General features: G+C 41.5%; 1 protein-coding gene across 1 annotated transcript in view; it reads right to left on the bottom strand.

Annotated features, from left to right (window-relative positions):
- Window positions 1-5,633: 5,633 nt before the first annotated feature.
- Window positions 5,634-27,175, bottom strand: part of LOC126484586 (F-box only protein 42) — a 69,322-nt gene continuing 47,780 nt past the window's right edge. The window contains exon 8 of the mRNA XM_050108148.1: window positions 5,634-7,968. Within this exon, the coding sequence (XP_049964105.1) occupies window positions 7,146-7,968 (823 nt within the window). The 3' untranslated portion in view covers window positions 5,634-7,145. The remainder of the gene's footprint in view (window positions 7,969-27,175) is intronic.

The following is a 27,175-nucleotide window of genomic DNA, read 5'->3' as shown; positions in this document are numbered from 1 at the left end:
CTCAGTAATTTCTAATATGCTACCAACCACTGCTCACTCAGCAAACCTCAGTTTTGTGTTGAAAACCTATGTCTTACTACCGTAACTCAAAAGTGGTAAGACATATTGATCGTAAATTTACTGTTTCAGGCACATTACCTAGAGTTTTGAAATAATTTTAGTTACCAAAAGAACACCAGGCCATTCTTCTGTTCATTTAGTTTCTTGCCGATGTGGCTATCCTCAACTGCCCTAAATGCAAAAACTCTTTCAATGACTTCATCTTCATGTGGTGTTGATACATTATTTTATTCTTAATATAATTTGTCTTGAAGCTTACTCTCAAACTTACCCTCTTCTTGCATTAGTTGCTGAGGTTTATTCGTTCTACAGCCAAATTACACAATGTCAGTACAATGAAGATGGATATAGTATGTTCAGTTAGCACATACTGTATTCCTTCATTTTTCTAGTTTAGGGGTGTAAAGACTTCCTGTATGAATGCTGAGAATGGTTTTAGTGAGATGGAGTCTTTTGGCCCAACTCTCTTGATTTTGAATTGCTCACTGTTATAGTTATGTCTAATGGAAAGTGAAGGTATAAATTAGCATAGGATGAATCAATGTCTAGTTTCTTAATGACTATTAGTACAGATTATTTCGCAAAATCTCTAAATTCCAGGTACGGTGATCATTCACATATGAAGGGGACCCAAAAAAACCGGAATTATATTTTAAAAGGTATATATTTTCAAATTGTTTACAAAACAACCTTATCCCTTTCAAAATACTCTCAATTACAACCAATACATTTGTTCCACCAGTGCTTCCACTGTTTGAAACAGTTTTTGTAGTCATCTTTAGAAATGGTTGACAACTCCTCTCTTGTGTTTGACTTCTCCAGTGTTGTCAAATTGGTGTCCTTTCATGCTTCTTTTCATGTGTGGAAATAAGATAAAGTCGCACAGAGCCGGGTCAGGTGAGTAAGGTGCATGGGGCAGTGGAACCATGCCACTTTTAGCCAAAAACTGTCTAACAGAGATGGCTGTGTGTGTAGCTTCGTTGTTGTTGTGGTGAAAGAGCAAGTCTCCTGTCTGCCACAAATTGGGTCTTTTTTTATGAACACTGTTGTGCAATCTTGTTAAAACTTCCAAATCAAAGGTTTGATTGATGATCTGACCTGGGGGGAAAAACTCTAAATGAACTATGCCCATGGCATCAAAAAAAGTACATCAGCATTGTTTTGATGTTTGATTTGACTCAACAACATTTTTTGGTCAGGGTGAGAATGACTTCTTCCATTGGCTTGACTGTTGTTTTGTTTCTGGGCCATGACCATAGCACCATGACTTATCATCAGTAATGACCTTTGACAGAAAATCTGGATCAGTTTCAAGCTGTTGTTTCAAAGCATGATGTGTTTCAATTCGACGTTCCTTTTGATTGTCGGTCAGAAACTGTAGAGAAAACTTGGCAGCAACCCTCTTCATTCACAAATCTTGCATTAAAATTTGCTGGACTGAGCTCTAAGATAGCCCACTAATCTCTGACAGTTGATCAATTTTTGATGGTCTGTGAACACAATCTCTTGAATTTTTTCAATAGTTTTTTCGATTTGAACAGTTGATGGACATCCAGAATGAGGTTTGTCATCAATTGACATGTCGCTATTTTTAAATCGAGCAAACCACTCATACACTTGAGTTTTTACCTTAGCGTCATCTTGGTATGCTGCTCTCAACATTAAAACAGTTTCAGCAACATTCTTACTGAGTAGAAAACAAAATTTCACAGCTGTATGTTGTTGACTTAAGCTTGCCATCATAAAAAAAACAAAACAAGAACAAAACAGTGCTGCCAAAAACAACCACTGCAGACGAACAGAACAAGTCCAGTTGGCAACACATGTGGTGGCACTGAACTGACAATGAGTTGTGTACTCATGCTCCCCCCATGGCTGTGTTATTATTCCATCGGTTTGTGTGTGTGTGGCGGGGGGAGGGGGGGGGGGGCGGTCCCCTTGTTCACTGTCTGTTCCGTAATTTTGTGTGTGACTTGCAAATGGTTCACTGTACTACATCAACTTCTGAAGTCGGCTCATTCCTTTGCATCATTAAAATCCAACATTTTCCAGCACTGCTAATGATAATTTTAATGAATATCTTTTAGATTATAGAGAAGCTACAAGGAGTGTTCAATAAAGACTGGCATTATTGTTCATACAACCATTTATTGTAAAATATCACTCATACAGAGTTTTGCCCCCCCCCCCCCCCCCCCCCCCCCAATGAAATGCACTTGTCCCATCTTTCTTTGGGGTTGTCTCTAAAGCTTTCACTCTCTCAGACTTGTTGTTGAACCAACGTGCCATAAGTTCCTTTTTGGCCATCGGGTTAAGAAAAAATCACATGGGGTCAGGTCATGACTATAAGACAGATGGGGTAACATACAGATGCATTTTCTTGGCATGAACTTGAGAAGAGTATTAGCAACAATGGGCCTGACATTGCTGTGACGAAGCTTCAATTGTACAATGAGGTTCCTTGTTTTCTGGGGATGTAATCCTTTGCTAATTGCTTCAGAACATTCTTATAATAATCTGCAGTGTGTTTGGAACTGTGTGCATGTCACTGTCCCTGGTAATAAAAAATCTGGTGACCATGGCCTTACTGGCTGACTTCTGCACTTGTGCCATTTGTGGTGGGGGCTGACCATGTCGCACTCGTTCTGTGCTGCTCCACTTCATCTCTGGGTCATAACAGTACATCCATGCTCCATCAGCAGTGATGATGTTTTGCCACCAAGCAACACCCCTGTCCTCAACACATTGTTTCTAATAGTGGCACACATCAATGCCAGCCTGCATTTGCTGTGGAGAAAGCAGTTGTGGTACTCATCATGCACACATCCTAGACATTTACAAATGTTCTTTTAAAACAGTGCTCCCAACTGATACCCCAAGGATTTGTGCATGCAGTGTCACAGTGAGAGGTGAGCCATCACAAATAATGGCATCTGCTGTGTTGATTATTGTTTCTGTTATAGCAGTAACAGGTGCACTTGTTCCTACTCGAAAATCAGCATTTTCCCAGTCACTGCTGGAAGCATGATGCCAATGGGAACATGCTTGACAAAATATTGCAGTCTCCATAAGCTCTCTTCCTTCATAGTCAGTTTCAGATGAATTTTTCTTCAAGAGAACGCAAAACTTTATTCCATACTGCTGTTTATGAAAATCAGACATGTCTAGAGCCAATTACGAAACACGTTCGCTCTTGTATGCTGCAAACACTCAACTAACAGAGCTATCGCTGTGAAATTTGCAGTGATTAGCAATTAAAGTATGTAGTTCAATGGCACACGGACTGATGTCACACGCAGGCACTTAACAAAAGGAAAAAATTCTGTGCAAGTCTTCACTGAACATCCCTCATATAGCATTTTGTATCTTGTGTACCTCCTTTTTTGTAAAGCAGGATAATTACAGCAGTCTTCCAGATTTGGGGAATTGTTCACCTGCACAGATATCCTGTAAAAATTTTGAAATTCCTTTTGTATTACTTTATTTTTAGGTTGAAGCCTTTCTATTGACACATCATTTGCAGGCACCTTCCCTTTCTTCATATCTAGAATGGTTTTACACATCTGATTTGACACTGTTTCTAGGATGTCATCATTAACTATGGGGTTTGGATTAATCGCTTTAACTGTAGAACTATTTCATTAAATACACTGCTGGCCACCGTAAATGCAACACCAAGAAAGACAAGAGGTAGCACAACAAAATTTATTTTGTAGATAACATGTTGACCAAGTATCAAATCATCACGTTTACAGAGGTCTGTGACATGTGGTTCCTGCCAGAATCAGTAGCCAGAGTAGCCGCCATTGTTGGAGATCACCGCTGCCACACGTGTCGGCATTGAGTCAAAGAGACGTTGGCTGTGTTCCTGGGGTACAGCAGCCCAAGCAGCTTCCACACGTTGCCAAAGATCATCTGGTGTGGCAGCTGGGGATGTAATCTGGGTCACTCGTTGAGCAACCATGGACCACATGTTTACTATCGGCGAAAGATCCGGAGAGCGAGCCGGCCAGGGAAGCACTTCAATCTGGTTATTGACGAAGAACCTTTGGACAATGCGTGCCACGTGTGGTCGCGCATTATCCTGTTGAAATATGGCTGTGGCCGAGCCCTGAAGGTAAGGAAGGACAACTGGCTCCAGCACCTCAGATATGTAGCGCCGGCTATTTAAAGTACCGGCAATGCGTACTAGAGGCGTGCGAGAGTAATATCCAATACCGCCCCATACCATAATATCCGGTGCAAGACCAGTGTGGCGGTGCATAATGCAGCTGTCCAGCATCCTCTCTCCACGGTGTCTCCACACTCGAATCCGACCATTGTGGTGCTGTGGACAGAAGCGTGCCTCGTCAGTAAAGACAACGTCATTCCATTCTGCCATCCACATCCGTCTGTCATCACACCATTGGCGGCGGAGACGTCTGTGGTTCTGCGTCAATGGTAGACGAAGCAATGGACGTCTTGCGGACAGACCACTCTGCTGTAAACGGCGTCGAATGGTATGCGCAGACACTGGATGATGCGTTACAGACGCAATGTGCTGTGCTATGGTTCGGGATGTCACTGAGCGATCCGTCACTGCCATGTGCACAATTTGCCTATCAGCACGTGCAGTGGTGCACCGAGGTGAATGCGATCGACCACGTCGGTCCGTCGCACCCTCCTGCATCCAACGGCCACATATCCGCATTACAGTTGTTTGGTTTCGTCCAACACGACTAGCAATTTCTCTGTATGATAATCCACAATCTCGGTAAGCCACTATCCTCCCTCTGTCGAACTTGGATATTTGATCAAATGATGTTCGCTGTTGTCTACGAGGCATAACTGATCGTCTTGTGAAACAACCACAAGGTAAACACACGTGCCGAACGTACACTCGTCGAAATCGCCAAGCCTTAAATGGCGCTATAAGGTGGCGCCACATGCACGCGTGATGTGCGTCTGTGCTGAAATTCTAATCAGTTGCATATCTCATCGCTGCAAACCCATGGTGTAAATTTCACTTGATTCGGATGCTTCCTTCAGGGTGTTGCATTTACGGTGGCCAACAGTATATATGAATGCTTATACAATTTTCTCTGTGTTGTTGGTTACTCTGATGAAATGTGATGACTATGGTTGGTTGGTTGTGTTGGGGAAGGAGACCAGACAGCGAGGTCATCGGTCTCATCGGATTAGGGAAGGACAGGGAAGGAAGTCGGCCGTGCCCTTTGAAAGGAACCATCCCGGCATTTGCCTGGAGCGATTTAGGGAAATCACGGAAAACCTAAATCAGGATGGCCGGACGCGGGATTGAACCGTCGTCCTCCCGAATGAGAGTCCAGTGTCTAACCACTGCGCCACCTCGCTCGGTGATGACTATGCAATGTAAGTTTCTTCTGTTATTTTCAATAGTTTCTGAAATCAAAACTTTCTAATCTTCTCTAATGCATTACCAATTAGTACTGTTTAGTTCTATCAAGTTCCTATTATGGTTTATATGAAATGTTCACTTACTCTTTAATAGATGCATTTTTACATTTGAGCTTTTCATTTATTTTGCCAAAATGAATAGTTTTCAGTGATTGATTTCCAAAAGCAAAAATACTCTTACGTGCAACAAAAATTTCATAAATCCATCCCAGTTTATCTATAAAAATTTACTGCCACTTCAAATGCACATATATTTGCCACTGATATACCTTCTCTATTTACCTGATCAGGCACTGTTTTTTGTTTATACTATTGTAATTCTAGAGAAACTACACATCATTATACTGTAATTCATATCTAAGAACGTACATGTTTTGAACATAGTTATAATTGTATAACAACTAAGAGTATACGACACTAGTTATTTGAAAGCATTAAAATTAAAGCAAAATAACATATATAATTTTACTGTGTAGGATTTGGCACTTTATACTCTCAGCAATTGTCACTGAACTGATAGCAGCTGGTTCGTACAGGTCACACATAACATATTCTTTAAGCTGACCCAAATTTAAATAGTCACTACAAGCATTATAATTTGGTCTCTAATTGGAAAACAGTCAATATGGTGCTGTAAGTAAAAATCATGAACACCAGAGATTGCACTAGTACTAATTTACTAATTTGTTTTACAGAGAGACACAATTTCATATCATGTATTAATGTGGCCAACCTATTACACTCATTTTTAGCCAGCTCATTTCCAGCCTGCTATTCTTCGTACATATATGAGAAAATTCAGTTGAGAAAAATGTTAAATTACAAAGAGTGTGAATGGCTCCACACAAAAGGTGTGTCCTCTCAATTTATGTTCTGAGTGACCTGCCCATCCTTTCCAATCTTCTCCTAACCAATCAATGCTTCTTTCTTTCCTGGGAAAGGAGAGAACAAGTTCGGAAGGCTAGGAATAGTATACTCTACATTTAAGTGTTTCTGTACAGTGCAGTACATCCAATTTTGCCTTCTGAAAGCAAGTACTGGCCCACCACCTTGTCTCTTTGGAACATACACACACACACACACACACACACACACACACACACACACACACACACACACACCTATTGAAATGCAGATTCAGTATGTGGCAAATAATCAATACTGAAGCTCATAAGATGGAACGGTTTGTGTTTAAAGATTTAAAACCTTCTTAGATTAAAGCTCTAAAAAGTATCATAATGTGACACCAAAAAAGTAGAAGCAAAAACTTGAAAGTGGTTACTGTCTTTGCATCAGCCTTCAAAAAGCAAGACCTTGGGGTGGAATCCCCGTAACTACGTTAAGATCATATGAGTTAATTAATTCAGATTATTTTATGACAATACTTTATTTGTTGTACAGCTGCACATGTTATATGTCCGAAAATATCCATAGACTTAACATCAAATGTTTACACTCATTTCTTTATTTAATTTTAACTTTTTCTGTGCCATAATTTTCAATATTTACAAACTGTGAAAAGAATTTCTTCCATCAGCAGTATTTTATAGGAGGGTAAAAAAAGAGAAAAAGGAACAAAACATAACATAAAAATAAATAAGTCTCTTAACACAGATATAAGTGTTTCGTGCCTGCAGTCTTCCGAGTACTCTTATTATTTTTGAATAGAATTAAATGATTCCTTTTGGTGACGTAATGAAGTAGAGAGAATTTGAGACTGTATTTGATCCATAAGATGACTGCTGGGCACTAGCAGCAATGGAAGTTGCATCTTTTTGAATACCACCAAACATAATGAGTTCACCTTTACCTGCGACTAAAGTATACAAAATCATTTCTTCAGGCCCTCTATTTTCCTTAACAGGCAACCATCTCACAACACAGTGTGAAAGGACATTTGAAATATCTAAAACATACATTGACATTGATGACTTTGAAGGTGGAAGCCTTCTCCTTACAAATGCAGGTGTGTCGGTTGATTTACTTGTCTCTTCAGCTTTCGCAGCGCCAGAGGATGAACTGTTGCTTCTGCGTGACAAGCTAAGTAGTCTTTCTTCCATTCGACGTAATGATTCTAACTGTCTTTGCCTATTTGTGTTGACATTACTTCTAGATGTATCATGATCTCGAAATGCTACCATATTTCCAATTCTTCGGCACATATTAGAATCTAAATTTTCAGGCTCGCGGCAAACTGGCATCCCCATTGACAAATTTTCAGGATTCTCATACTTTTTGGAAGCCCCCAATCTCAATTTTTGTTGATTATTTGCTTCAGAATTTTTTACTGTCTTTGAAGTGGAATGACTTGCACTGAGATCACTCTGAGAACCACTAGTTAGCCTTTGTTGACAAAGGCTTTCAGGATCACTTTCATCACCACTGCTTGAGCTTGTAGATGCATTTGGTTGTGTGTTACTTGCATGTCTCGTTGTCAGACTTCCTCTTCGGCCATTGACATTAAATTCTTTATCCGATGTATTTTCGGTGTTTCTGCAAAACGAAAAAATCACTTTAATTGAACATACTTCACAGACCCATTCAAACATACATAATGAAATATTAATACTAAATTTATCAGGACATGAGATGGTAGGCATAGCTTATCTACCGTGTGTACAGACACAATGCGTCATCATTCCTTATCAGTAACTACAAATAATAGTCCAGTATTTTAGACTCTACCATTAAAGTAAAAGCCTGTTACCTTGGACAGTTGACATGGCTATAATAGAAACATTGTTGTCACTCTGTTGCACTTATTTGCTCCACACTCGAAATGGGGCATAGAGCAAACATGTAGAGAGGGGGTGGGGTTGGGGTCAGGGTTCATGTGGAGGTGGGGAATTCTTAAGATTAAACTTTCAGAACTCGAGGCTTCCTATTCACCTTTTCAGGGGCTGGAGGGAGGGAGGGAGGGAGGGAGGGAGGGAGGGAGGGAGAGAGAGAGAGAGAGAGAGAGAGAGAGAGAGAGAGAGAGAGAGAGAGAGATGGTAACTGCAGACAACATGAGAAGTTGTGAGTAAAACCAAGGTCAAATGTGGAAACATACAAGATGAGAAGGCAGCAACTGACATACACAAGTAAAAATTGTGCAGCAGAATAATGAAATAATGTTGGTAAATTTATTACAGTAAAAAGGCATTAAACACATCACGTATGATTAAAGAACGTGATGAGACAGCGGGGAAACAAGCAGCAAGAAGTTGAATGGAAGTACAGATAATAAAACACCCATAGTAAGATAGTAAGTATGAACAGAGTGAGGGTTGTGGAAATAATAGATTACTGAGTGAATTAATCCTGGCATATGAAGTGGCTGGGAAACTATGAGACAATACTGAGTAAGGTCAGGAAAGAAACTGAACTACTTAAAATTACTTTATGATTAGCTCTATTGCACATGACATGGCGTGTTTTCATTACTGAGTAATAGTTCACCCACTTGATGAAGTATTGATTTTGTACTCCCAAATATTTTTGTTGCTTGCACGTTTCTTTTCATGTATGCAGTTTGTGCCTAGCTCCAAGTTGGCAATTTCTGTGTCACATTTCACTTCTCATACATGTGTCAATAGTACTGTGAATTTTTCTTGCTTTGCATGAGCCTGGCCTCTGACCACAAGAGGGAATATTATAGGTTAATGTGTGCATCTGCCTTGCTTAATGATTATGTTTTACTTCCTTTTGTATCCCGTAAAAAGTTATAATTATGACACAGCAATGATGATTTACTATTATTCAATCAGAGGTCTTAATTTATCTGTTTGCCTTTGTCAAACACATTACCCATATAAACAATGACAGACATCTCAGATAAAGAATCTCTATAACACATTTCGTGAATATTTAGTGGTGAAGGTGAGAGCCATGTACCAACAATGGCGAGTATAGTCACAATGTAATGCAGGCCTTTGTATGGTACAAAAGCTACAATTTAGTACAAGATTACTATTTACTAAATAATTTATGACTGCATGTAATGATCAGTTATATAACAACATTAGTATGTAATACATCGGTTTAGCAACTTACAAGCTCAGAAAATGTACAATGATAATTTGCAATATTTTGAAATGGAGTGTATCCGTCACATGCTCCCCTCACTGTTTACGCTATTCCTTAGTCAACAAACACCAGTGCACTCACTTTCGAGCAGTATGCAGACACTTCATTCAAGAATATGATCAGTGATAAAAGTAACTTATTATTATTAATTTTTTATGATACAGTCCTAACCAGTTTCGGCCTTAAAAGGCCATCATCAGATGCTACAACAGAGAACAGAAAAGTTTAAATTAAGACCTGAAATAAGTGCAGTTATTTTCACTATGTCTGATTGTGAAATTAGTAAAATGCTATTAACATGCATATGGTATATACCTATGGGATTCATTTGATGAACAAGTCTTCATGCACTGTCATTTAAACATAAAATCAGAAACCAGGGAATTATGAACATACAACAAAATGTACTTATCCTTCCCTACCCTTTGCACTAGCTGCGCATGACCCCTATAGAACAACCTTTAACCATGGAAATCATAAAATACAACAATTATCACAATGCTATTTCAATCTTTTATTCATAAAGTATGACAGTAAATATAGGCCTTTAAAACTGTAAAACCTATTTACAACAAAGTAAGGCTTTTACAATAAAGGAGATAGAGTAGCAATCTTTATGGTATATTTTTCGGTGCTCAGTGGTGCTACACTCAGTCTTTACACAAATGCACATAACTTTTGGAAACCTGGCACACAATGGATAACCACGGCAGTTCCTTGTTGCAGCTTTCTGGCACTCTTCCTCTGACTGCAAGGGATTTATATTAACTAGTTCATGTTAGGAAGCACAAACGCGACATGGACTCATTCACAAGGCGGCCTATGATCAGCTGGAGCATGTGCGAAGGGAGCTGTGACTAACTCAGCTAAGTATATCGTCGTCAATTTTAAAATATGCGTTAGTTGCAGACTCATTTTGTTCATTGAGGAGTTTGTACGGCTCTTTGTGTTTTGTGACATAAATCTCCAGTTGTTTCAAAATGTCCAACTGCCTAATTTTTTCAACACTATGTAGAATTTTTAGTAGTTGGTCCATGTTACCAATATCATATCCAAACACTTGCATATGTAAACCTAACGCTGTTTTACTGCTGGTGTGTGTGTGTGTGTGTGTGTGTGTGTGTGTGTGTGTGTTCTTTGAATCTTAAGTCAAAGAACCTGCCTGTATGGCCGATATAGCTTTTATCACAATCACGGCTTGGTATTTATTACTCATAAGTGCCATGTTATGGCACTATCTTATTTTTCTGTTACACACTTTTATGCACGCAATTTTAACTCCCTTTCTCTGGAACATATGCTCAGTTCTACCTGATGTTTTCTTATGTATTTCATGTTACTTTTTAACTTGACTTTATTGGATATTGTGACCTGTCTTAATATGTCTAATTCTTTCTTTACTTTTGCTTAGCCTAGGAGAAGCCATATTATTCTATGTATCATAGAGTAAAAGTATGCATGCTTCTGAATTAGATGATGACTGGAGAGGGGATTGATAATCATGTTTGTACATGCTGGTTTTCTGAATATTTGAAATGCATGTCTGCTGTTTTTGTTGTAAAAAAAAAAATATACACTTTGCGTCTACTTTATGTTCCATCATGAATTTGATCTTGGCATGCATACTACTTGTTTTCTTGGACAAGTTTTCTATTTGCATTTTGTTCCCTCCATAAAGCACAACTGAGTCATCAATATAGCTTTTGTAGTATACTATGTTGTTGTTGTTGTTGTTGTTGTTGTTAATTTCTGGATTCACCTTGAAAAAAGCCTTCTCCACCAGGTTAATAAAGATATATGCAATGGTTCCTGCTAAGCAGTTTCCCATGGTAAGGCCATCACTTTGCCTGTAACATTTGTTGTCAAATATACAATAGTTACGTGACAAAACAAACTAATATTTCTATCAGTTCTACTACATCAGCCTGGCCTATGTTTTGTTACATAGCAGATTTATTCTTATCAGTTCTAAGGCTTCACTGACCAGGATATTTGTATATAGGTTCTTGATATCCACTGAAGTGAAAGTAGAGCACCATCTGGTATTTCCCGAGTGAAGGTCGCACTGTTTGTAATATTATAGGATTCTGCATAAATAAAATTCGTTTTCAATATTTTGTTGAGCTCCATATCAATTTTGTATGTAGAACAATCTATATTAGTAATTACTGGTCTGACTGAGCAATTTTAATCTCCGCTATCACATTTTCAACTGTACCTGGGTCCTGCTCTTTCATCAGACTGTACTAGTGACCTCGGCAATGCTTCGCAGTTGCAAAAACATGTATGGATGTTGTATAAATATACTAATCTCCCCCCCCCCCCTCCAATATCTCTCCATATCCTCACCACCCCTCTCTCTGGCCATCTCCTCCTCCCCCCCCCCCCCCTCTCTCTCTCTCTTTCTGACATTAAGACTTATTTACTGTTATCACTAGGGACGCGTAAAAAATGTTTTACTTCATGATCAAATTTGTTGTTTTTTGCTGAGGTGTTTTTTTACAAACTTTAATGTTGCTTTTTGTATCAAATTTGGTGGTGCATTTGCAAAATCCCATGTCGCCAAATTCTGTATTTATTGCCAAAACCATTGTTTTTATCAAATTCTGTGTTTTTTTGCCAAGTTCAGTTCTGTTATTTATGCCGAATTTGGTTTGTTATCTTCATCTATACGGATACTCTGCAAATCACACTTAACTGCCTGGCAGAGAGTTAATTAAAACCACCTCCACAATAATTGTCTATTATTTCACTCTCAAAAACTGCGCAGAAGAAATGAACACCAATATCTTTCCATGCAAGCTCTGGTTTCCCTTATTTTATTATGATGGTTGTTACTCTCAATGTAGGTTGGTGCCAATAAAAATACAGGGTGTCTCATGAAAGACGCCCAGGAGGGGTCTGCAGGTCGCGTGGCGTGTTTGCCAGCTATTACCACTGCATCTGCATATGCATAGTTCTTGGATACCAACACTTTGTGCCTGCTACCTACCTGTGTGACTGAGTTTACGGGTGGTTTTTTTTTTTTTTTTTTTTTTGTCAAGTTTAATCACTTCAAATATTGTTGCTAGCCATAATTATTGCAACTGCGCCGAGTCCGGGGCTTTCCCTGCCTGTATGTTGCTGGGTACAGTCCTCAGACAGAAACACTGTGCGCGTGTCTTCTGTACTGTGTCGAGTTTCCATTCGGTATGGTATACACGAAAGACCAATGAGTGTTTCTTGTGTTGAACTATGCAAAAACAGAATTACACATGGAATGTAGGTTTGAATTCAAATGAAAATTTTCTGGTGTGCGTGTTCCCAATGACTCGGCGATATGCAGATTGTTGTTGTTGTTGTGGTCTTCAGTCCTGAGACTGGTTTGATGCAGCTCTCCATGCTACTCTATCCTGTGCAAGCTTTTTCATCTCCCAGTACCTACTGCAACCTACATCCTTCTGAATCTGTTTAGTGTACTCATCTCTTGGTCTCCCTCTACGATTTTTACCCTCCACGCTGCCCTCCAATACTAAATTGGTGATCCCTTGATGCCCCAGAACATGTCCTACCAACCGATCCCTTCTTCTGGTCAAGTTGTGCCACAAACTTCTCTTCTCCCCAATCCTATTCAATACTTCCTCATTAGTTACATGATCTACCCATCTAATCTTCAGCATTCTTCTGTAGCACCACATTTCGAAAGCTTCTATTCTCTTCTTGTCCAAACTATTATCGTCCATGTTTCACTTCCATACATGGCTACACTCCATACAAATACTTTCAGAAATGACTTCCTGACACTTAAATCTATACTCAATGTTAACAAATTTCTCTTCTTCAGAAACGATTTCCTTGCCATTGCCATTCTACATTTTATATCCTCTCTACTTCGACCATCATCAGTTATTTTGCTCCCCAAATAGCAAAACTCCTTTACACTTTAAGTGTCTCATTTCCTAATCTAATTCCCTCAGCATCACCCGACTTAATTAGACTACATTCCATTGTCCTTGTTTTGCTTTTGTTGATGTTTATCTTATATCCTCCTTTCAAGACACTATCCATTCCATTCAACTGCTCTTCCAAGTCCTTTGCTGTCTCTGACAGAATTACAATGTCATCGGCGAACCTCAAAGTTTTTATTTCTTCTCCATGAATTTTAATACCTACTCCGAATTTTTCTTTTGTTTCCTTTACTGCTTGCTCAATACACAGATTGAACAACATCGGGGAAAGGCTACAACCCTGTCTTACTCCCTTCTCAACCACTGCTTCCCTTTCATGTCCCTCGACTCTTATAACTGCCATCTGGTTTCTGTACAAATTGTAAATAGCCTTTCACTCCCTGTATTTTACCCCTGCCACCTTTAGAATTTGAAAGAGAGTATTCCAGTCAACATTGTCAAAAGCTTTCTTTAAGTCTACAAATGCTAGAAACGTAGGTTTGCCTTTCCTTACTCTTTCTTCTAAGATAAGTCGTAAGGTCAGTATTGCCTCACGTGTTCCAGTGTTTCTACGGAATCCAAACTGATCTTCCCCGAGGTTGGCTTCTACTAGTCTTTCCATTCGTCTGTAAAGAATTCGTGTTAGTATTTTGCAGCTGTGACTTATTAAACTGATAGTTCGGCAATTTTCACATCTGTCAACACCTGTTTCTTTGGGATTGGAATTATTATATTCTTCTTGAAGTCTGAGGGTATTTCGCCTGTTTCATACATCTTGCTCACCAGATGGTAGAGCTTTGTCAGGACTGGCTCTCCCAAGGCCGTCAGTAGCTCTAATGGAATGTTGTCTACTCCGGGGGCCTTGTTTCGACTCAGGTCTTTCAGTGCTCTGTCAAACTCTTCACGCAGTATCATATCTCCCATTTCATCTTCATCTACATCCTCTTCCATTTCCATAATATTGTCGTCAAGTACATCGCCCTTGTATAGACCCTCTATATACTCCTTCCACCTTTCTGCTTTCCCTTCTTTGCTTAGAACTGGGTTTCCATCTGAGCTCTTGATATTCATACAAGTCATTCTCTTATCTCCAAAGGTCTCTTTAATTTTCCTGTAGGCAGTATCTATCTTACCCCTAGTGAGATAGGCCTCTACATCCTTACATTTGTCCTCTAGCCATCCCTGCTTAACCATTTTGCACTTCCTATCGATCTCACTTTTGAGACTTTTGTATTCCTTTTTGCCTGCTTCATTTACTGCATTTTTATATTTTCTCCTTTCATCAATTAAATTCAATATTTCTTCTGTTACCCAAGGATTTCTACTAGCCCTCGTCTTTTTACCTACTTGATCCTCTGCTGCCTTCGCTACTTCATCCCTCAAAGCTACCCATTCTTCTTCTACTATATTTCTTTCCCCCATTCCTGACAATTGTCCCCTTATGCTCTCCCTGAAACTCTGTACAACCTCTGGTTCTTTCAGTTTATCCAGGTCCCATCTCCTTAAATTCCCACCTTTTTGCAGTTTCTTCAGTTTTAATCTACAGTTCATAACCAATAGATTGTGGTCAGAGTCCGCATCTGCCCCTGGAAATGTCTTACAATTTAAAACCTGGTTCCCAAATCTCTGTCTTACCATTATATAATCTATCTGATACCTTTTAGTATCTCCACGGTTCTTCCATGTATACAACCTTCTTTCATGATTCTTAAACCAAGTGTTAGCTATGATTATGTTGTGCTCTGTGCAAAATTCTGCCAGGCGGCTTCCTCTTTCATTTCTTAGCCCCAATCCATATTCACCTACTATGTTTCCTTCTCTCCCTTTTCCTACACTCGAATTCCAGTCACCCATGACTATTAAATTTTCGTCTCCCTTCACAATCTGAATAATTTCTTTTATTTCATCATACATTTCTTCAATTTCTTCATCATCTGCAGAGCTAGTTGGCATATAAACTTGTACTACTGTAGTAGGTGTGGGCTTCGTGTCTATCTTGACCACAATAAGGCGTTCACTATGCTGTTCGTAGTAGCTTACCCGCATTCCTATTTTCCTATTCATTATTAAACCTACTCCTGCATTACCCCTATTTGATTTTGTGTTTATAACCCTGTAGTCACCTGACCAGAAGTCTTGTTCCTCCTGCCACCGAACTTCACTAATTCCCACTATATCTAACTTCAACCTATCCATTTCCCTTTTTAAATTTTCTAACCTACCTGCCCGATTAAGGGATCTGACATTCCATGCTCCGATCCGTAGAACGCCAATTTTCTTTCTCCTGATAACGACGTCCTCTTGAGTAGTCCCCGCCCGGAGATCCGAATGGGGGACTATTTTACCTCCGGAATATTTTACCCAAGAGGACGCCATCATCGTTTAATCATACAGTAAAGCTGCATGCCCTTGGGAAAAATTACGGCTGTAGTTTCCCCTTGCTTTCAGCCGTTCGCAGTACCAGCACAGCAAGGCCGTTTTGGTTATTGTTACAAGGCCAGATTGCAGATTAGTGCAGATATTTCAAGAGACTGGATCTGTGTTACACAAACAAAGGCCCAGAGAACCTAGTGTTTCAACTGCAAATAAATTAGACGAGATAGGAGAGGCCTTGGAAAGAAATCCAAGAAAATTTCTGCGCCGTTTGACGCTTCAGACTGGTGTGTCAAGAGCATCTACTTGCAGAACTCTGCACAAATTGAGGAACTCAGATACTGTTGCTCAACGTTATTATTGCAACTTGTTGTTACACTCTGTGCATGATGAGGAAGTTGATCCTGGGATGCGTTTTGTTCTGATGAAGCATGGCAGCATTTGTCAGGATACATAAATACTCAGAACAATTGACGTTGGAGCCCTTGAAAATCCTTATGGATTGCATCAACAACCTCTCCACGATGTGAAAACAGGAATGTGGTATACAATTACTGCAAGACGAATTACTGGACCAATCTTTTTCCATGAAACCATACGTTCTGACAGGCATGTGAACAATATACTGCATCCTTTTTTCGAGAACTAACAACTAACGAAAATATGTACCGTTATTCAATGCAAGCCAACACACCGCCAATGCTTCTATGACAGCAATACGAAGTGTTTTTGATGATGGGATGAATGGTTGGCCTCCACATTCTCTAATTCTAAATCCATGTGATTATTATCTTTGGGGAACATTAAAAGACAAGGTGCATGCAAACCAAACCCTGCACGCTCGAGGAGTTGGAAGACAGGGTTCGGCTAGTCATATCACAGATTTCGGCAGCTGAAATTTGCTGAGTGTTTGCTAATGTGTTCACGAGATGCCAAGTGCTCTTATCACAGGGGGGAGGGCATCACTTTGAGCAACTACTGTAAATAAAGGCACACTTAAGTTAATCAGATGGCAATGCTGTTTATGCTTAACTCCAAGGGAGTGTGTGCACATCTGCCTACTAGTAGATTAGTGTCCGAGAGTCGGGTGCAGCGGTGGCGGGCGATGTGGATGCCATGGTTTATGGCGGCAACAGCTGGTGGCTGAGCTGCATGACCCCTCCCGGGTGTCTTTCAGAAGACACCCTGTATTTCTGCATTCAGAGGAGAAAGTTGGTGATTCAAAATTTGTGATAAGATCCTGCCACAACGAGAAACACCTTTGTTTTAATAATGTCCATCCCAGATCTCTTATGTCTGTGACACTCTCTCTCTCCTATTTCTCGATAATAAAAAATGTGCTGCACATCTTTGAACTTTCTCAACGTACTCCGTTAATCCTATCTGGTAAGGATCCCACACCATGCAGCAGGACTCAGAGAAAGGATGGACAAGCATAGTGTAGGCAGTCTCATTAGTATATATGTTGGATCATCTAAGGGTTCGCCAAATAAAACGCGGCTCCCTGCCGCCGTTGGATAAGCAGCTGCAGCAGCAAGTCGTATACCCCTAGCTTGCTTACTTGTTACATAGTTTAATTCTTAATTTCTTTGCGTGCTTTTGGGTATTTGCATTGTTTAATTCATAAATTTTGGGCGTATTATAGTATTTGAGAGTTGTAGCATCGCGCTTTAGTGTTTACTTCGTAGATTCTTACTTAAATTGTGTGTGAGTTTCGTATAGGAGGTGTAATTTCGAGTTTTAGTTACTGTAATTGTAAATTCAGGCAGATTGTAGCGCAGTCGTTAGGCATTTGTACAGGTTAGTTAATACATTCTTTGCGTGTTTCCCTTGCGTTATCTAGGCACGGACTCGTGTTTCAGTAACTGTTGTTCAGCATCGATTAGAATGGACAGGGACTGTGATTGCTGTGTTCGGATGAGGGCTGAATTGGCATCCCTTCGCTCACAGCTGCAAGTGGCGCTGACTTTGGTCGCGCAGCTTGAGGCTGTTGCCAATGGGCACCACTGTGGGGAGCCGGACTTGGGTATCACGGGGATGTCAACCTCGTCCCGTCTGTCCCCAGATCGGTCTCCCGCTGTGGTTGCCCCGGTTGGTGCCCGCAGTGCGGCTGAGCCCTCGCCTGTGGTTGATTGGGAGGTCATTCCAAGGCGTAGCAGGCAGCGAAAGATGTCCCTGGAGGCTTATCATAAAGCCTCCCCGGTGCGGCTGTCAAACAGGTTTCAGGCACTGTCTCTGGCTGAGCCAGATGCAGCTGCCTGCCCTGCTTCAGAGGATGATTATTAGCCTTCAAGGCCCGGGCAATCACAGAGGGTGGGCTTATTGGTAGTTGGGAGCTCCAATGTTAGGCGCGTAATGGGGCCCCTTAGGGATATGGCGGCTAAGGAGGGGAAGAAATCCAGTGTGCACTCCGTGTGCATTCCGGGTGGAGTCATTCCTGATGTGGAAAGGATCCTTCCAGATGCCATGAAGAGCACAGGGTGCAGCCAGCTGCAGGTGGTGGCACATGTCGGCACTAATGACGTGTGTCGCTTTGGATCTGAGGAAATTCTCTCTGGATTCCAGCGGCTATCTGATTTGGTGAAGGCTGCCGGTCTTGCTTACGAGATGAAGGCAGAGCTCACCATCTGCAGCATCATTGACAGAACCGACTGCAGACCTTTCGTGCAGAGTCGGGTGGAGGGTCTGAATCAGAGGCTCAGACAGTTTTGCGAATAGGTCAGGAGTTCACTACACTCAGCTGGCGGCTACACGGGTAGTGCAGGCTGTGTGGCGTGGACTGGGTGGTTTTTTAGGTTAGAAGGCCTCGGGAAAGTACGGGGTGGGCTGCAATCTCAAAGAGTGCCTGACAAATACAGGACATGCTTGGATCAACGAACAGTCGGAATTGTAGTTGTAAATTTTATTGTTGTAGTTGTGCTGGGAAAGTCCCTGAGCTTCAAGCGCTAATAGAAAGCACATAGGCTGAAATCGTTATACGTACAGAAAGCTGGCTAAAGCCTGAAATAAGTTCTGCAGAAATTTTTACGAAGTCTCAGACGGTGTTCAGGAAAGATAGATTAGGCAGAATTGGTGGTGGAGTGTTTGTGTCTGTCAGTAGTGGTTTATCTTGTAGTGAAGTCGAAGCAGATACTCCGTGCGAATTGGTATGGGTGGAGGTTACTTAACAGCCGAACTAAGTTAATAATTGGCTCCTTCTACAGACCCCCGAACTCCAATGATATAGTTGCTGAACAGTTCAGTGGTGGGGACTTCAACCTTCCCTCGATATGTTGGCAAAAATACTTGTTCAAAACCGGTGGTAGGCAGAAAACATCTTCCGAGATTGTCCTAAATGCTTTCTCCGAAAATTATTTCGAGCAGTTAGTCCATGAACCCACGCGAATTGTAAATGGTTGCGAAAACGCACTTGACCTCTTAGCCACAAACAATCCAGAGCTGATAGAGAGCATCATGACTGATACAGGGATTAGTGATCACAAGGTCATTGTAGCTAGGCTCAATAACGTTTCTTCCAAATCCACCAGAAACAAACGCAAAATAATTTTATTTAAAAAAGCAGATAAAGTGTCACTAGAAGCCTTCCTAAAAGACAATCTCCATTCCTTCTGAACTGACTATGCAAATGTAGACGAGATGTGGCTCAAATTCAAAGATATAGTAGCAACAGCAATTGAGAGATTCATACCTCATAAATTGGTAAGAGATGGAACTGATCCCCCGTGGTACACAAAACAGGTCCGAACGCTGTTGCAGAGGCAACGGAAAAAGCATGCGAAGTTCAGAAGAACGCGAAATCCCGAAGATTGGCTAAAATTTACAGACGCACGAAATTTGGCTCGGACTTCAATGCGAGATGCCTTTAATAGGTTCCACAACGAAACATTGTCTCAAAATTTGGTAGAAAATCCGAAGAAATTCTGGTCGTATGTAAAGTACACAAGCGGCAAGACGCAGTCAATACCTTTGCTGCGCAGCGCCGATGGTACTGTTACCGACGACTGTGCCGCTAAAGCGGAGTTATTGAACGCAGTTTTCCGAAATTTTTCACCAGGGAAGACGAATGGAATATTCCAGAATTTGAAACACGAACAGCTGCTAGCACGAGTTTCTTAGAAGTAGATACCTTAGGGGTTGCGAAGCAACTCAAATCGCTTGATACGGGCAAGTCTTCAGGTCCAGATTGTCTACTGATTAGGTTCCTTTCAGGTTATGCTGATACAATAGCTCCCTACTTAGCAATCATATACAACGGCTCGCTCACCGATAGATCTGTACCTATAGATTGGAAAATTGCGCAGGTCGCACCAGTGTTTAAGTAGGGTAGTAGGAGTAATCCATCTAACTACAGACCTATATCATTGACGTCAGTTTGCAGTAGGGTTGTGGAGCATATACTGTATTCAAACATTATGAATCACCTTGAAGGTAACAATCTATTGATACGTAATCAGCATGGTTTCAGAAAACATCGTTCTTGTGCAACGCAGCTAGCTCTTTATTCGCACGAAGTAATGGCTGCTATCGACAGGGGATCTCATGTTGATTCCGTATTTCTAGATTTCCGGAAAGCTTTTGACACCGTTCCTCACAAGCGACTTCTAATCAAGCTGCGGGCCTATGGGGTATCGTCTCAGTTGTGCGACTGGATTCGTGATTTCCTGTCAGGAAGGTCGCAGTTCGTAGTAATAGACGGCAAATCATTGAGTAAAACTGAAGTGATATTAGGTGTTCCCCAGGGAAGCGTCCTGGGACCTCTGCTGTTCCTGATCTATATAAATGACCTGGGTGACAATCTGAGCAGTTCTCTTAGGTTGTTAACAGATGATGCTGTAATTTACCGTCTAGTAAGGTCATCCGAAGACCAGTATCAGTTGCAAAGCGATTTAGAAAAGATTGCTGTATAGTGTGGCAGGTGGCAGTTGACGCTAAATAACGAAAAGTGTGAGGTGATCCACATGAGTTCCAAAAGAAATCCGTTGGAATTCGATTACTCGATAAATAGTACAATTCTCAAGGCTGTCAATTCAACTAAGTACCTGGGTGTTAAAATTACGAACAACTTCAGTTGGAAAGACCACATAGATAATATTGTGGGGAAGGCGAGCCAAAGGTTGCATTTTATTGGCAGGACACTTAGAAGACGCAACAAGTCCACTGAAGAGACAGCTTACACTACACTCGTTCGTCCTCTGTTAGAATATTGCTGCGCGGTGTGGGATCCTTACCAGTTGGGATTGACGGAGGACATCGAAAGGGTGCAAAAAAGGACAGCTCGTTTTGTATTATCACGTAATAGGGGAGAGAGTGTGGCAGATATGATACGCGAGTTGGGATGGAAGTCATTACAGAAAAGACGTTTTTCGTCGCGGCGAGATCTATTTACGAAATTTCAGTCACCAACTTTCTCTTCTGAATGCGAAAATATTTTGTTGGGCCCAACCTACATAATTAGGAATGATCATCAAAATAAAATAAGAGAAATCAGAGCTCGAACAGAAAGGTTTAGGTGTTCGTTTTCCCCCGCACTGTTCGGGAGTGGAATGGTAGAGAGATAGTATGATTGTGGTTTGATGAACCCTCTGCCAAGCACTTAAATGTGAATTGCAAAGTAGTCATGTAGATGTAGATTCTCTGGTTTGCCTTCCCCACAACATTTTCTGTGTGTTCTTTCCAATTTAAGTTGTTCATAATTGTAATTCCCAGGTATTTAGTTGAATTTACAGCATTTAGATTTGATTGATTTATTGTGTAACCGAAGTTTAATGGAGTCCTTTTACTACTCACATGGATGACCTTACACTTTTCACTGATTAGTGTCCGTTGCCAATTTCGGCACCATACAGATATCTTTTCTAAATCTTTTTGCAGTTTGTTTTGATCTTCTGGTTGCTTTACTTGATGATACATGACAGCATAATCTGCAAAAAAAGTAAGATGGCTGATAAGATTGTCTCCTAAATAATTTTATAGAAAAGGAACAGCAGAGGGCCTATAACACTACCTTAGGGAATTGCCAAGGTCACTTCTGTTTTACTAAATTACTTTCCATCAATTACTATGAACTGTGACCTTTCTGACAGAAAATCATGAATCCAGTCGCATAACTGAGATGATATTCCATAAGCCTGCAACCTGATTACAAGCCACCTGTGAGGTATGATGTCAAAAACCTTCTGGAAATCTAGAAATACGGAATCAATTTTAAATCCCTTGGTGATAGCACTCAATGTTTTGTGTGAGTAAAGAGCTAGTTGTGTTTCACAAGAAAGATGTGCTCTATATCCATGTTGTCTGTGTGTCAATAGACGATTCTCTTCGAGGTAATTCATAATGTTCGCACACAATATATGTTCCAAAATCCTGCTGCATATCAAGGTTAATGATATGGGCCAGTAATAAAGTAAATTACTCCTATTGCCTTTCTTGAGCATTGGTGTGCCTTGTGAAACTTTCCAGTCTTTGACTATGGATCTTTCGTTAAGTGAGTGGTTGTATATGATTGTTAAGTATGGAGCTATTGCATCAGCATACTGTCACAAGAACCTAATTAATATAAAGTCGGGACCAAGGACTTTCTTTTATTAAATGATTTAAGTTGCTTCACTACTCCTAGGATATCTACTTCTAAGTTACTCATGCTGGCAGCTGTTCTCGATTCAAATTCTGGAATATTTACTTTGTTGTCCTTGGTGAAGGTATTTTGGAAGGCTATGTTCAGTAACTCTGCTTTAGCTGCACTGTAATTGGTAGTATTTCCACAGATATCTCGCAGAGAAGGCATTGATCGTGTCTTGCTGCTGCTAGCATACTTTACATATGGCCGAAATGTCTTTGGATTTTCTGCCAGGTTTCGAGACAAAGCTTCATCGCCGAAACTACTATAAGCAACCTGCATTGAAGTCTGCGCTAAATTTTGAGCTTCTGTAAAAGATTGCCAATCTTGAGTATTTTGCGTTCATTTAAATTTGGCAGGTTTTTTTTTGTTGTTTCTGCAACAATGTTCAAACCTCTTTTGTGTAACACAGGGGATCTGCTCCATCATTCATTAATTTATTTGCTACGAGTCTTTCAATTGCTGTTCATACTATTTATTTGCATTCAAGTCACATCTGGTCTACACTTACGTTGTTAATTTGGAAGAAGTGGAAACTGTCTTTCATGTAGGCATCAAGCGGATTTATATTCACCTTTCTGAATAGATATACAGTGGAATGTTGCTTAACTAGCACCTCCCATAATGCACAATTCGCATAATGAGCAAAACAAATCGTAAATAAATGACTCGCTTAATGAGCGATGTTTTGCATAACGAGTGACGACAGTTTAGCGTGACATCATCAGCCGTTCATGCATGGTGGGATCTCATTCAGCAATATGAGTACCTTTCATTGTCAGCAACAGCTTATGAACAATGTCTTTAGTACATACTGCAGTCTGAGGTTAGCGCTCTTTCTGCTACCATCACAGTGCAGCTTGTGATGACACATTTTTCTAAACTTGTGTTCACATAGTGTTTTCTTTGTGTGCAAATTGTAATAACCTACATAGAAATGTCCCTGAAGATAAAGCCACAAGAATAGGACCACATGAGAAAGAAAATGACCTTAAAAATGAAACATAAAATCACTGAAAAATGCAAACGTGGTGTGAGCACTGCTGATTTAGCATGCACATACAATCAGTTTACATCAAATATTTGCACCATCCTCAAGAACAAGGACAAGATTAAGAAGTCAGATGCTTTAAAGGTAGTGACAAGAGTATCTAAACAACAGTTTTGTATTCTGGACAATGCTGAAACATTGTTCCTTATATGGATAAACGAAAAGCAATTGAAAGGCAACACTATTAACGAGAACATCATTTTTGAGAAGGCGAGAATGATTTTCACCGACATCATTAAGACGATGCCAGAATCATCCGCAGCTGAAGAAGTGTTTAAAGGAAGCTGTTGCTGGTTCAAGAACTTTAAGAGAAGAACCGGCATCCATGGTGTTGTGAGCCACAGCAAAGCAGCCAGCTCCAACACCAAGGCAGCAAAGAACTTCACTGGTAACTTCATGATGTTCATAGATTCTGAGGGTTATCTGCCGCAATAGATTTTTAATTATGATGAGACAGGTCTATTCCAGAAAAAGACCCCGAAGTGTACCTTTATAACAGCAGAGGAGAATGCATTGTCCAGTCACAAGCCAATGAAAGACCATCTCATATTGCTATTCTTTGCCAATGCAAGCATTGATTTCAAAATTAAACTGCTGTTTACCATTCAGAAACTTCACGGGCCTTCAAGAAGTGTAAAGTCCAGAAGAGTAGGTAAAATGTGGTGTAGAGGGCCAGCAACAAGGCTTGGGTGACACGTGATCTTTTTTGTGATTGTATCAATAAAGTGATTGGTCCTTGGTGAAAAAAATATTTGGTTGAGAGATGAATCTGACATTCTATGTCTTGCTTGTTATGGACAATGCTCATACCCATTCTCCAGGCCTTTACGACCTCCTCCTCAAAGCATTTCAATTCATCAAGATCCAATTTTTGCCCCCAACACCAATCCGTTACTCCAGCCTGTGGACCAGCAGATTATTTCTAACTTTAAGAAGCTCTACACTAAAGCAATCTTCGACCACTGCTTTGAGTTCACTGAAGCTACCAATCCCACTCTCCGAGTTTTTCTGGAAATATCACTTCAACATTTTTTTTTTTATTTTTTTTTTATTTTTTTTTTATTTTATTTTATTTATTTATTTTTCTTTTTTTGTGTGGTTTTAGGGCGCACAACTTCAATGGTCATTAGCGCCCTGACTACGTTAAGAATGCACCGCGAGGCACAAGTTTAAAACAACAACTAAAAGGGAAAACACGATAAAAGACAGACTGACAGGCATAGGATTAAAAAACAGCATCATCAAATGTCCTTAGAGAGGTTTGTCAAATTGATAAAACGAAGAACGCGAGCAGCTGCTCGTGGGTCATCCGCTAAAATGGTACCTAGTGTACATGGCAGGTTAAGATCTAGACACAGTGTGTTAAAATCCGGACAGGACATTAAAATGTGGCGGACCGTCAGCAATTGCCCACACGGGCAGAACGGCGCCGGCGCAGTCGTCAGCAGATGGCGATGGCTGAACCGGCAGTGTCCAATGCGTAACCGGGCCAAAACGACCTCCTCCCGCCGAGAAGGGCGGGAGGAGGACGTCCAAGCCGCGGGAAGAGGTTTCAAGGCCCGAAGCTTGTTGTCTGTAAGTGCAGCCCAATCGGCATGCCACAGCGATAAAATGCGTCGACAAATTACCCTGCTACAATCCGACGAAGGGATACAACAAGAAGCTGTCCGAGGCTGGAGGACCGCAGCCTTGGCCGCGGCATCTGCAGCTTCGTTCCCAGGGATACTGACATGGCCAGGGACCCACATAAAGCTAACCGGAGAACCGACGTCCACCAGCTGCTGAAGAGAGCGTTTGATCCGGTGCACGAAAGGGTGAACCGGATACGGATCGCTGAGGCTCTGGATGGCGCTCAGGGAATCGGAGCAGATGACATAAGCAGAATGTCGGTGGCGGCAGATGTAAAGAACAGCCTGGTAGAGGGCAAAGAGCTCAGCTGTGAAGACCGAACAATGGCCATGGAGCCGGTATTTGAAACTTTGTGCCCCGACAATAAAAGAACACCCGACCCCGTCATTGGTCTTCGAGCCATCTGTATAAATGAAGGTGATATTGATGAACTTCGAACAAAGTTCAACAAAACGGGAGTGGTAGACCGAACCGGGGGTAACCTCTTTTGGGAGCGAGCTGAGGTCAAGGTGAACGCGGACCTGAGCCTGGAGCCAAGGTGGCGTGTGGCTCTCGCCCACTCGAAAGGTTGCAGGGAGTGAAAAATTAAGGTGTTGAAGGAGGCGACGAAAGCGAACTCCAGGGGGTAGCAGGGCAGAGACATACAACCCGTATTAACGGTCGAGAGAGTCGTCAAAAAAGGAATGATAAGACAGGTGGTCGGGCATTGACAGTAGCCGACAGGCATACCGACAAAGCAGTATATCGCGCCGGTAGGTGAGTGGCAATTCGCCAGCGTCAGCATGAAGACTCTCTACGGGACTAGTATAAAACGCTCCGATCGCAAGTCGTAAACCCCGATGTTGTATGGAGTTGAGGCGGCGTAAGATGGATGGCCGTGCAGTGGAGTATACGAAGCTCCCATAATCCAGCTTGGAGCGGATGATCGACTGATATAGACGAAGCAGGACGGTTCGATCCGCTCCCCCACGACATACCACTGAGAACACGGAGGACATTTAAAGAACGGGTACAACGGGCAGCCAAATATGACACATGTGGAGACCAACTAAGTTTCCTGTCAAATGTAAGACCTAAAAATTTTGTTGTCTCCACGATTGGGAGAGCAACGGGACCGAGTCGTAAGCACGGTGGGAGAAACTCTTTGTAGCGCCAGAAGTTAACACAGACCGTCTTCTCGGCAGAAAAACGGAAGCCATTGGCGACACTCCAGGAGTAAAGACGGTCAAGAGAACGCTGAAGACAGCGCTCCAGGACACGTGTACACTGCGTGCTGCAATAGATGGTAAAATCGTCCACGAAAAGGGAGCCTGATACATCAGCTGGGAGGCAATCCATTATTGGATTGATCGCGATGGCGAAGAGAGCGACGCTCAAAACTGAGCCCTGTGGCACCCCATTCTCCTGGCGAAAGGTGTCTGACAGGACAGAACCCACACGTACCCTGAACTGTCGATCCATTAAAAAGGAACGAATAAAAAGAGGGAGGCGACCGCGAAGGCCCCATGTATGCATGGTGCGGAGAATGCCCGCCCTCCAACAGGTGTCGTAAGCCTTCCCCAGATCAAAGAACACAGCCGTGGTCAGGCGCTCCCGCAAGAAGTTATTCATAATGAAGGTCGACAAGGTAACCAGATGGTCAACAGCAGAGTGGCGCCTACAAAATCCACATTGTACATTGGTAAGTAGGCGTCGAGACTCGAGCAGCCAAACCAATCGAGAGTTAACCATTCGCTCCATCACTTTACAGACACAGCTGGTAAGCGAGATGGGTCAATAACTGGAAGGCAAGTGCTTGTCCTTCCCCGGCTTAGGAATCAGGACAACAATAGACTCGTGCCAGCATGCGGGAACATGTCCCTCAATCCAGATGCGATTGTAAGTACGAAGAAGAAAACCTTTACCCGCAGGAGAAAGGTTCTTCAGCATCTGAATATGAATAGAATCAGGCCCTGGAGCGGAGGACCGTGATCGGCCAAGTGCGTTTTCGAGTTCCCACATGGTGAATGGGGCATTATAACTTTCACGATTTGAGGA

The sequence above is a fragment of the Schistocerca serialis genome, chromosome 6 (genome assembly GCF_023864345.2).
Source record: "Schistocerca serialis cubense isolate TAMUIC-IGC-003099 chromosome 6, iqSchSeri2.2, whole genome shotgun sequence".
In the NCBI taxonomy this organism is placed as follows: Eukaryota; Metazoa; Arthropoda; class Insecta; order Orthoptera; family Acrididae; genus Schistocerca; species Schistocerca serialis.
Note: the sequence above shows the minus strand (reverse complement) of the source record. Positions and strands in the feature narration are given on the sequence as shown.